General features: G+C 40.3%; 1 protein-coding gene across 1 annotated transcript; it reads right to left on the bottom strand.

Moving 5' to 3' along the window:
- Nucleotides 1-5: 5 nt before the first annotated feature.
- dgcr8 (DGCR8 microprocessor complex subunit) lies at nucleotides 6-11,609 on the bottom strand. Its single transcript, XM_083979454.1, has 14 exons — nucleotides 11,283-11,609; nucleotides 9,936-10,898; nucleotides 7,449-7,611; nucleotides 6,901-7,043; nucleotides 5,321-5,660; nucleotides 5,010-5,207; nucleotides 4,535-4,636; nucleotides 4,236-4,334; nucleotides 3,970-4,052; nucleotides 3,636-3,736; nucleotides 3,376-3,482; nucleotides 2,945-3,072; nucleotides 2,414-2,527; nucleotides 6-1,901 (listed from the first exon to the last, which is right to left on the bottom strand). The coding sequence occupies exons 2-14, from the start codon at nucleotides 10,614-10,616 to the stop codon at nucleotides 1,818-1,820; spliced, it is 2,343 nt and encodes a 780-aa protein (XP_083835580.1). The 5' UTR covers nucleotides 10,617-10,898; nucleotides 11,283-11,609; the 3' UTR covers nucleotides 6-1,817.
- Between the last annotated feature and the right edge of the window lie 455 nt (nucleotides 11,610-12,064).

The following is a 12,064-nucleotide window of genomic DNA, read 5'->3' as shown; positions in this document are numbered from 1 at the left end:
TCTCATCATTAGTCAAGACATTTTTTATTTGCATAACAAGTATCACAAAATTCATGGAGCTCAGGTTGCAATACATACTTCATTTTCTAGGCAACATCTCAAACAGTTCATTGGTACTCAACAGTAACACATCTAAAAGCAGTAATTCTTTTTCCGGTCTTCTCACACTGACACACACTTGGCAGGACAACACGCACATAGGGCAAAAGCACATTCTTAAAGCAATCTACAATGTCACAACAGCCTGGTGTTTAAACTGTGACGTGTACTTTTATGTTTTGTAGAAAAAGCACAGACCAAATACTTGACCGAATGCACAGCAGTTTTCTATTTTGTTCCAGCAAGTAACATGTCTGTATTTTCCTGTGTTATAGATGTTTACAGTTTGCAGCAACATTAAGTATTCTATAAAATGCATAAGACTGTATGTAAGCTTTGGTATACACAGTTTCATCAGCTTGTGTTGGACTCAATGACTCGATCGCATTTTGTTCATGTCAGTGTGCCAACTAAATTTAGCAAGGCTGCCTCTTGTAAAATGTATTCTACTGGTAAAAAGTCTGAACGTGTGTCACAATGATGGCAAACGTACACAAACAAAATACACAATCCATATAGATGAGTCTTAAAAATCTGCACATGCTGTAGGCATTTCTCCATAAATTTTGTTTTATAGGCTGTTGTTTTTAAAAATACTAATTGACTAAACAATAAATGCTTTATCAGGTAAAGGGGGCTTGGTCTTTCCACTTCCTGCCGAAGGGTTTTTAGGTCCAATGTACTGTATATACTCTGAGCCCTTCATGAAATGGATTAACTAAGGCAACATGTAGCCAACGGGGTTTTCTTTTTAAGGGCACCAAAAAATGAAAAGCAACTGAAATGTATGAAGTGGTTAGTTGGTGTGCATGGCATTAATACTTTAAAAAGAAGCTAGACAAAAAACTAAGAAGCGATCTTTTACCTTACTATACTCTGTGGCCCCAGCAGGTCTAATTTGTTGTATTGCCACAACAAAACAACAACAAAAGTAAAAAGGCGTCAACTCCCTCCAAATACAAGGAGTGATAAAAGCAGTTATTTCGGTACCAACAGCATTATCAACAAAAGAAAATCTAACAGGACACGTGTGCATGTGCATGACAATAGCTCTGAATAGTGATCACTTCACAACGCATGTTTTTAAAATCGTGCAAACCGAGACAGCAACTGTCCATTCCGAAGATAAACAAAATGGGCATAATTTGTGTTTCACCCAAAATATCTAACACCTACCATTAAAGTATCCCATGGACAAGTAACTTTGTTTTCCCAATTAAACGAATGGAATAAATACACAAGTATTAGTAGTCCCTTTCAAATACTTGAAGCACAAACAAAACTAAGAGGTGCTGGTACTAAAATGTTGCGGCTGTTGAAAAAAACGTCACTTCAAAACGAAACCAACCAAGTAGTGGCTTTTTGCAGTCAAGGAAGCATGCATTTTTATTCCGATGTGGTTTGTATGTTGTCAAGTCATGTTAACTTCTCTGCACCCTGGGTGATTTGTTTTTTCCTAGTGCCATAGTGAGGGTGCATCTAGAGAGGTAGACGATATTTGCTCTAGGGTCTGTTAGTGCATTTAATCCTACCTTTAAATCTACCGGCTGATCCAATATAGGTGAATGAAGAAAGCAAGCCGCTCTACTGGCCAGGTCAATGTCTAATTATATTGCCATTAGATCTTAGTGATGCATAATTAAGTGATGGATGGTGTGTGACGAGTCTTGACAGTGACTGGGGTTTTCAGTGCTGTGGTTCATCAGTGATTCCGAGACTTAAACGTCAACAGTGCAGAGAGGCTCGCTCCCTGGCTGAGCAGACTCCATTATGGTCATCTTGGGTTTCTTCCTAGTTTCCTCCTGGTAAAAAAAACAAAACAAAAAACAATGATACATGAGGAGTAGATTTATAAAGAAAGCTCAGTCATTCAGAAATATACAAATACTGGCAGCGACGATGTCATTTGTCAAGCAGGGACCGACAGCTACACTGTGTAACAATGTTCTCGTCTTTACAGCCTCAAGTATCAAGTGTGGCTACAACAGAGACAACCTCACACCCTCTAATTGAAACCCTGTAGATTCACTGTTTGGCAGATGAACTTCTGTGTTCTATCTAGATGAAAACGACCACCTCGTCTTTCCTCAGATGAGCTCTAGTGAGAGAACTTCCAGTGTTCACAGAGTACACCCCTCAGGTCCGTGGCCAAAGATGAAAGGATGAGTGCATATCAAAAACAGACAACCCTCAACTTGATGCCAGAAGCCCTTCACTCAAAACAAGAAAAACAAGTGATAAATGTTTCACAGCTGCTAGAGTTACAGTTTACTTTTTAAAACTTCTGCACTGTACAGAACAAAAGTCTGCTCACCCTCTGCGTGGCCAGCTTCCTCATTTCTTCTTGCAGTTTGTTCAAGATATGAAGGTTTGGCTTGTTCTTTTTGGCAAACTGCTGGAGCTCGATCACACTCTTGTCCGAGCTCTCCTGCAAAACATTGTGTAACAAGTCAAATACTGGTGTATTCAAGTCTGACTGTCTGCTGTGTGATGTGGCAGTCAGTGTGTAACATACCAATTAACTGTTCTAACCAATAACTGCACTTGCAATTGACAATCTGACAAAAAGCCAAAGCTCCAACTAACTGCAGTGAGAGACTTTTATGTTGAAGAGACATTTTAATTGCTTTTTTTTTTCTTTTTAGGCTTGGCAGTTCATAATTTCTGTTGGCAAGCATCACACTGAGATGGAAAACAAATTCACATCATCATCATAAATACAATTATCATCTACACAGATATATAATTCAGTCTGACCAAAGAGCAGTTAACAAAATCTCTCTTTAAAATACTTTCCAAACTTTCTATGATCTGACACTTCATAGTGGCTGAGCAGGTTATTTACCTTCTTGACCATCTTATTGCTCTCTCTACCATACATGCGCAGCAATGAGCCCCAGTTCTTGACATGGGGGTGAAGCATCTGCAAAATCTTCTGAGATGCTAGTTGTTTACCAACCCTCTTGTTCTTGCCTGTTGGAAAACACAGTTAACATACAAAATAAGAGAGAACATTGACATTGATTTGTTGCTTCTGGCATGAACTTCACCAAAGTTGAATAAAACCTAAACAGGTGTATATCAAACATCAGTACCACTATTTTGAAGGCTCCAATACCCAATTCATTCGATTCTCATTACATATCTGTCATGGTTCAATATTAATTGTAACTGTTTACATGCTAGGCAATTCAAGGAACACTTCACTTTCATTGAAATGCATCATGTAATGTGAAAGTTTGATTTTTGTTGTGATGAGGATCAGGGTCTACTTACACCAGCCACGCACAGTATGTTTCCCACATGTCATCACATATTCACTCTTCTGGTTTTTCCCAGGGATCACCTCAAATTTAATGCTGGTGTCTCCCATCCCATGATTTCTGCAAATAACACCAAGAAATACATTTTCTCAATGTTTATCTCCAACCTGACTCCTTGGTTCTAAGAAGATGCTTAAACTTTGTAATACTAGCAACAGATAAGAGGCTTTAACTTACACAACCACAAACATTCATAAAAGTTCACTTTCTTACCTTTTAAGGCACTCATGAAGAATCTGATATGGCGAAAGTAGTCCTGCTTTGTTGGTCAGCTCATACACCCTCGAATCTTCAATACTGATATGATTAAAATACTGCAAAATAGAACAAATTAAATGTTATCATTGTTGTGTATATATATATATATATATATATATATATATATATATATTTTTTTTTTAAATGCAGTAACTTTAAGGGAAAATTGTCTATTTTTTCTCCTTAACAATGCTTGTGTTTTGTAGCTTCAGAGGTGAGCTTTAATCTGTTTCATGTCATTGAAAATGATTCAGAGTAAGAGTCACTATCAAGAAGGAGAAACCAGTACCTCCAGTTCATCGCCTTCAACAGGCTTCTCCTCCGAGGTCTGCTTCACAAAGTCAGGGATGAGGATTTCCAGTGTGGCTCGAGCTGCAGTGGACATCACATTATCAGTGAGTGCAGGTCAAATTACAACATGCAACTTTACCAGAATATGTATTGAAAGATGCCACAGAGACAACTGGCTGTGAGAGGAGATGAACTCTATAATACATCACTTATGTTTAATACCAGTTGCATAGCTCAGTACTTTAAAACAAAAAAAAGAATTACCAGCTTTATTCTTGGCAAGTTTTTTACTGCTTGCAGTTCCTGTGCCGTAAGTTACTCCATCTATAATGACTGATGCTCCAAAGGGTTCACTTGGGTTCTCTGTGAGGAACAAAGAATAACAAACCTTTATAAGAGGTAACAGCAATAGATTTGTGTGCTTATGGGCAAACATGCACATAGACTGGCGATGAGGATATGGCAAATGTGGGCCAGGTTGTAGATGACAAAAAGGAATACTGGGCAGATTTACACACATTTATCAAGAGACAGTAAGCTGATGCCCCCTTTAAAGTACTTACCACATTCAAAGAAATTGTAAACAGGTCGGACCTTGAGGACACGTTGCATATATTCGTGCAAGATACAAACTTCAGACTTTCCATTGGGGTTGATGACAAATTCTGTTGAGAAAATATAGGAAAAAAGAACTGAAATCCATCAGCAAATAAAATAAAACACTAATAGGACATGTAGCAGCATATTATCACTTGATTTTGAGTTCCAGGCTTTTGCAAAAAAAGAGATATACAAGATGACGGTTATTAAGTTCCTTCAGCAACGTGAGTGAGTTCAGACAAACAAAGTGATAAATCTTTGTAGTTTGACAGGCATATGGAAAAAATTTTATGGCCAAAAATTATGTCACGCAGATGCAGTATAGTGCATTTAGCTAAACAGGCTACTCATTCAATACTAAAAACTAAAAAGTATTAATGGATTCAGTCATTGCTGGTAATAAAAAATAAACATGAATTGTGTCTCTTCATAACTCACCTTTCTTAGTGGGTGCATCTTGGACTGACAGCGTGATGAGTTTCTGGTTGGCGGGTAGGATAGGTCTCTCTGACTCGGCCTGCTTTCTCTTCATGTCTCTGTTGAACTGCCTTCGCTCAGCCCAGGTGCGAAACTTCTTTACAGTGACTTGTTCAAAGTCAAAGCACTTTTCCAGGTACAGGCGGAAGTCTTCAAGTTCTGGGGAGGGTTTTACAAAGTGGCATTGCTCGATGTCAAACGGCTTGCTGACAAGTTGTCACCAGAGCTAACACATGGTATAGCGGTAGTACCAGTACTATGACAATCCTTACCTATTGACTCGTCCTTGCACACCTCCACCTTGGCCTTGACTTGTCCTAACGCTCCTTGGGCGATCTCAAAAAGATGGGACTCTTTAGCCTGCTGGCTGTTGTCGGCAGTCCCCTCTCCGTCTGGGGCGGCATCAGTCAAAACAGAGGGGGGGACGCCGTCTTGATCCTCAGCTGCAGTGTCTGACTTGCCTGCTCCGTCTTCTCCGTTTGCTTCCTGCCTGGGCTTGACTGGAGACTCCTCTGCGTTATGAGTCGCATCTCCGTTCAGTTCTTTTTCCTCCACCTCCTTCATTTTCTTGTAATGTAGGCAAGGGATGCTGCTGGTGGGAGGGTCGTGTTTCTGTGAGAGAAATTAAGAGGGGCATTTTTTTTTTTAACAAACTGTGTCAACATTAGCATCACTTCAAATGTAAAAGGAGTAAAGTCTCACTAATTAAGTAATGGATAATGCCCTTCGAGGTGTCCACTATCAGAAATTAATGGATGACGCGGAGGCTTGAACCGGTTGCTTCCGCGAAGTCCATTAATTACTGATAATCAGACACCTTGAAGGGCATTATCCCGCTTATACCATGGTCACTTACGAAATAAATATTAAATCAATTACTAATACTATCAAATCAAATCATTTTATTGTCATTGTGTAGTTAAGAAAAACAGAAACAGCACAACAAAGTTTACTTGTGCGACCGAAAGAGCAGCCTATAATGTTGTTTTTACCGTTAAAATAATACGTTTTTCACAATAAGCGGCTGAGCGGACTATTTAATATCTCTCGTTGGCAATGAAAAAAAAAAAAGAAAAAAAAAAAGAAAAAGAGAGAGACCCGCTGTGGCCGCAGGGTAGAGCCACAGCGACTCTGCTGCAGCCTGATAGTTGATCAGTGAAGGGAGGCGAGGTGTTGGCTTAAATGTTACGTGACACAAAGTTTTATTTCAGAAGGCGAGTGCACTTCTTACCGCTTGTGTGTTTACAGACTCCAGTGTCATGATGTGCTGAGCATTTGAGCCTGCGCAGTTATATTTAGAACCGTAATCAGGCAATTTGAACGTCTTTATGGGTGTCCATTATCATTTTTTAATGGACACGCCGCAGCCAATCAGAATCGAGTATTCACCCAGACCATGGTATAACTGGACATAACCTAGCTTGTTTTCTAAGTCCTATCCATAATCCTCAATTGTGACTTTGACTCCAACCCTCTTGTGCTCTGCTCTCTCTGCATTAATGCCAACAAAGGAAACAAACAAATGATGAACACTGTCGTTTGCCTCTCTTTTAGTCAGACATGCAGTTTTACCAAGATGGAAGGATGCTGCCCTGCCCACCAATGCTTAGCAACTGAGGGACATTCTGTCCTGTTTAAGACCTGAAAAGACCTGTTGCTCTCTATATAACTCATAACAAAATGTTCGTGACCTTTCCTTGAACTCTCACAAAAGCTTCAAACAAACTAAACATCTCTTAAAATTCTGTTGGGAGAGTTGACATAAATGAGCACTGATCCAATGATGAATCAAAACCCCATCACTATTCAGTACTACAGCTTATTTAGACATGTGGCTTGTGTTTCATCTTACCCTAATACTGCCAGTCCCAAGGAAGTAGGGCCTGGACCAGGTAACCACTCTGGTTTCTCGATGCAGGTAGACTGGAATGCCTGAGTTATGGAATGTCATGATCCATCCATCTGGTAGAGGCTCAGTGGGTGGACGCCCCCGACCTGGCAAATGGGAAATACATGTGTTAAGTGCAGGCAATAATTACAATGTTACTATCTCATGTTAAGTTATTCATACACTTTCATGACAAAGAGAGAGAAACAGTAAGATATTTTAGTATAGATTATTTCAAAGATATACAACAAAAAGGGGAGTAACTGGTTATCCACTTTGACTGTGAAGAGCTTAACATTTTTGCAAAAAGAGTTCCCTGGGGAACCTTATCATTTTATGTAACACAAGATTTTAAATTAAAAACACACTGTAATCCTATTACTTTATCAGGTCACTTCATTTACATAAATGCAACTGATGTTACACGTATCATGTTCTGCTCCACACAACAGAAACCACATCCTACACCAAGGTCTTTGCCCAACCCTTAAACAGACGGACCCACCACTCACTCTTCAGGACAGTCTTAATTTTGGTCATCATTGGCTGAACACCTCCTTCGCCATCTGACTGATGATCACTGTCCCCGCCATATTTGTCCTCTGCAGGGCGCATCTTTTTGGGGACCGGCATGCCCTCCTCCAGCAGAGCATCAACATCATTGTCAAACTCCTCCTGGAAGAGTCAATGTTTAAGGCTGGGAGAAAAGGATGCGTCACCAGTATCAAAGGAGTTTTTGAATGCATCACCTGAGAGGAAACTTAAACTGTGATGCATCAACTAAAAAGTAGATGAAACCATAACCAGTCCTCAACTACAACAAAAATTATCTGCTCCATTTGAGGGCATAAAAATGAAATACTCCTGGATTCAGAAATAGAGTATACTGGACTCATAAACACCTACTACAAATAAAATCATACATTTAGCAGTTAGACCCTCCTTTTGATTACAATTGATTACTTTTGTGTCAAAAGGAAACTCAGAATTTAAAAAGAAGAAATTAAAAGTGGCACTAACCTCTTTGAGCATCTCACTTCTCATTTCAGTAATACAAAACAGAATTAAACAAAAAACAAACAATTCTCTATAATTAGGCTGCTTTAAGCAGGGCTCCAAGCAGCCATCACAATAGACACACACGTGACAATCTTTTGTGTGAATTGAAAATTCTACACATGTGCATATATGTGAATGATTGATCATTATTCATTAGCTGATTTGGTTCTTCCTTCACTGACTCAGTCTCTCTGTAGCTGCATTTGATCAGAATGCAGGTGCAGACAGAGACATTGAGTTCACCCAGTGCCTGTGGATGTGGTATGAGTGCAAAGCAAAGCAAACAACTGTAACCTTGTTACCATATACAATTTAACCTAAAACTTGCAGCACAAAACCTGTTAGAACCAGATTGAATCCCTCCCTCTTCTTTTCTTTTAAATGGTCAACGTTATATTATATGATGTTACAACTGTGTATTTGTGTAGTCTTAACTATCATAAAAACAGGGTCACGGAGCGCGTTTGTGTCGCGGTGCGCAGAGACAAGAGCTGGGACGGTGACCAAATACTACACTGATGTTGCAAGGTTGGTTTTCAGCCATGAGACGCCAGGTGGAAGGCAGAGAGCCTCCATTCTCACTTGTAACAAGTCACAAGTCATGTATTTATATATATCACAATTGCTCTGGAGCTTTTTAATTAAGGTAAAAATGTAGCATAGCCAGTGGGATAATCCTGCTTAGTTTCTCGTCTACTATTTAAATATCCTAAAATATCACACTTTAACATTAAATCTCTCAGTCAGTAGACTTTATAGCATATACACAGTCTGACGGTGTGAACGGCTCAATTTAACACTCAGTAAAATCATTGTGTTCTGTGGTAAGTTTAAGGTCGCTGCACAATTCAGGGCCGAGCGCACACAGACAGAAAAGACGGCAAGTTCCTCACATCATCGGGGCAAAGTGAGAAATACCCATAATTCTATTCATTTATTCCCATTCTGCTGGAATTTTAATTTTCAGGCCATGTGCACACAGGCAGGTGTGACGCTCTGCACTCTGCAACTTTCTCCTCATTCATTATTAGCTTACTTTAGCTGTACTTTAGCTACTTCATTACAAAAAAATAGTGATACATTTGACATTTACTTTGACACAAGTAAAGGTGAGGAGTCTCCTTCATGAAGAAATATGTTATATGCAACCTGAACATGTGCTGGTGCAACCAACTGAGAAAATTAGTCTGGAGCCCCATTATGATGAAACTTTATCAAGGCTTAACCTGCTGTGCATATCAATGCGCAGAATTTCTCAAGTGATGTGAAACCACAAAATCAGAAATTCACTTGTCATTTTTCTCTAAGTCGTTGGGTTTGATTCAGCACCAGCTATACTTACTCCATAATAAGTATTTCTTTCAATAGCCTATATTGTTACTTTATTAGTAGCAGTGGTTTCAGCTATTTTCCACTATACATACAAGTACAATGTACAACCTTTCCTGTACCGACTGATGTCACAACTTCATATTGTTCAGTTTTTAATGCTTTGAAGGCTCTAAACTCTAATGGTATTCAGCTGCTTTAAGAGGTGTCATAAAGCAGCATAGAGGAAATTTAAATAATCTCCATGACTACAACTAGTAGTGCTTTTGATGACGTATGATCTCATCTGACACCTACAAACAATGTCTTTGGCACAAACACAACAAGGTTAATGGGGGTGCTTTCTCGATTGTTATCCAGGCATGTAGTAGTCATTATTTAAATACTGTTCATCCTGCACCCCACTGTGCCAACTCAGTGGTCTCACTGAAATGAAAGGGAGGGTTGTAATTTAATGGCGCTGCCCTGATAATGTCCTTTTTTTTCTTTTTTCCTTTAACAACTGCTCTGTGCGAGCTCCATGAAGTGTACAATATTTTTGTTTGACAATTGAGTTCAATCGGGCATGCTGTTGACAGAAACAAGGGATAAACAGACATAAACAAACATACCTCATAGGGATACGGACCAGCCTCTTCATCTGCTTGCTCCTGCTGAACTATGACCTCAGACTTAAAGCCGCCATTATCTCCATCGTCATGATCCAGGAAGTTGTCATAGAAGTCATCCAACTCATCCAGGACAGCAAACTCAACCTTGTTTTCCGCGTCTACCTCAGCCTCCTCTGATCTGCCTGCATTTCCTGCTCCAGAGCTGCTCTCAGCTACCTCCTGCTCATTAGTCCAGTCATGCAACTCACCATTCAGACCGTCTAAGCCATCATCACTTCCTCCTTCCTGCCCTTCACCTGTGTACAGAACCTTTCTGTCTTTACTATTGCTGCTTTCCGTGAAGCTTACGCTAATCTTAACGTCTCTGAGCAACTTGAGTTCGGGTAGAAACGTAGTGACCGGGGGAGCGTGGCGGGCTGTTCTGGGGCATGGTGGGTTGGGATTTGCCTCGTCTGAGAGGTGGCTACAGAAAGTGATTGAGCCCTTGCTGAGGGGCTGCGGTGGTGGGGCTTCCCCGTCCCCTGGGGTGTATGTGTATCCATCACCACCAGAGCTAACGTCCATTACCTCTGCGTCACTGGACGTTTGCAGGGGAGGTGGTGGAGGTGCTCTGCCCTCATCTTGGCCAAAATCATCAGGTGGCTCCAAGGGGAGAGGGGGTAGAACATCATCTATCTCCATTTCCTGTGTATTAACAACTACTTCATATACAGACTAGTGTTTAATTTAAAAAAAATCTAACCTGTTGATTAACTTCCTTCTTATCTAAACCCAGAATGCATGCAGAAGCACATCCCTGTATAGACCACGTACCAGAGGTGAAAATGCTAAGCTGACTACATTGTTCTTTTCATTAATGTAGACAGCTTTCAGAATCACTGTCTCAATTATTGGAAATCACAATGCATTCAGCTTAATATGGGATCTAGGCACTGCTCATCCTCCAGTGGGATCTTCTGGGAGCTAGAAGAAAAGACCAGGGAGAGCAAAAATGTCAGTTACTACAACTTCATGGCTAACAGTGTAAAAATGTACAACATTTAACGTACTTCTAAGAGTAACTTAACGAATGGCTTAAACGTTAAGTGCTGGTCATTTTACCCCGGAATATGATTCACGTTTGCTCAGGTTCAAATGACAAGCCATGCCGTTGTACAATAAAATGGGGAATGAGCTCGTTTTGGCGCATCTGTGCTGTGTGCAGCTGCACAGCGGGCCCCTGGTAACGTTAACATCCATGCTAACACGTTAGCTAGCAACCGTAAGGGCTAGTGTGCGGATGTCTACGTCTGCAAAAACTGCCAGCTAGACCAAAAACAGCCAGGTATAAGTTAAATAAATACTCACCGATAAATGTGACCCGGTTGTCTCCTACTAGGCGCCTAACTACCTCACTAACTTATTTTATTCTCGACGAGCCACCACAAGGACTCATTCGCAGCCCCGCCATCTTGAAGAAAACCACAGAGAAAATCCAGCTCAGCGCCCGCCTCCCAGTACCGGCTTTTTCACGAGTGACGGACCTGCGGGCCAATCATGACGTCCCTCGCCGCATCCACTGGCACCATTAAACCAATCACGCATTTGACATTTTGGTGACAGCGTAAGCGCCAGAATCATCACCATCACCACCATCAGCATCATCATCATCATCACTCCCGTCATCATCATCATCATCATCATCATCATCTTCTTTTCCTCCTTCTGTTGTAGTTAAAACGTCTTTACAACATAAGAAACGCTTTTCTTTTATCTTCATCTTAAAAAAAGAAAAAAGAAAAAAAGAAGAAAGAAATTCATAGAAACCACAAATTAACTGATTTGTGTGTGAGGTTGATATGTTGCAAACAAATCTTGTATTTGCCGTTTTTTTTTTTTTTTTAATTAGCCTATTATTCTCAGGCCTTTGGCATGCATAACCTGTTAAATATAGGTGCTTTTTGTTTGACAAGAACAACAGCGAGAAACTGTCTATGACACTGTTGCCATAAATGTCCATGAAGTGAAGTGGCATGCTTATTATCAGACTTTAGTTTCAGTGGTCACATAATAAATATGTTGTATGTAAGGCACAACTTCAACATCCCCAGTCTTGAGAGCAGACTACATGAACATGATCATTTGAATCC

This window comes from Trachurus trachurus (genome assembly GCF_905171665.1).
Source record: "Trachurus trachurus genome assembly, chromosome: 9".
In the NCBI taxonomy this organism is placed as follows: domain Eukaryota; kingdom Metazoa; phylum Chordata; class Actinopteri; order Carangiformes; family Carangidae; genus Trachurus; species Trachurus trachurus.
Note: the sequence above shows the minus strand (reverse complement) of the source record. Positions and strands in the feature narration are given on the sequence as shown.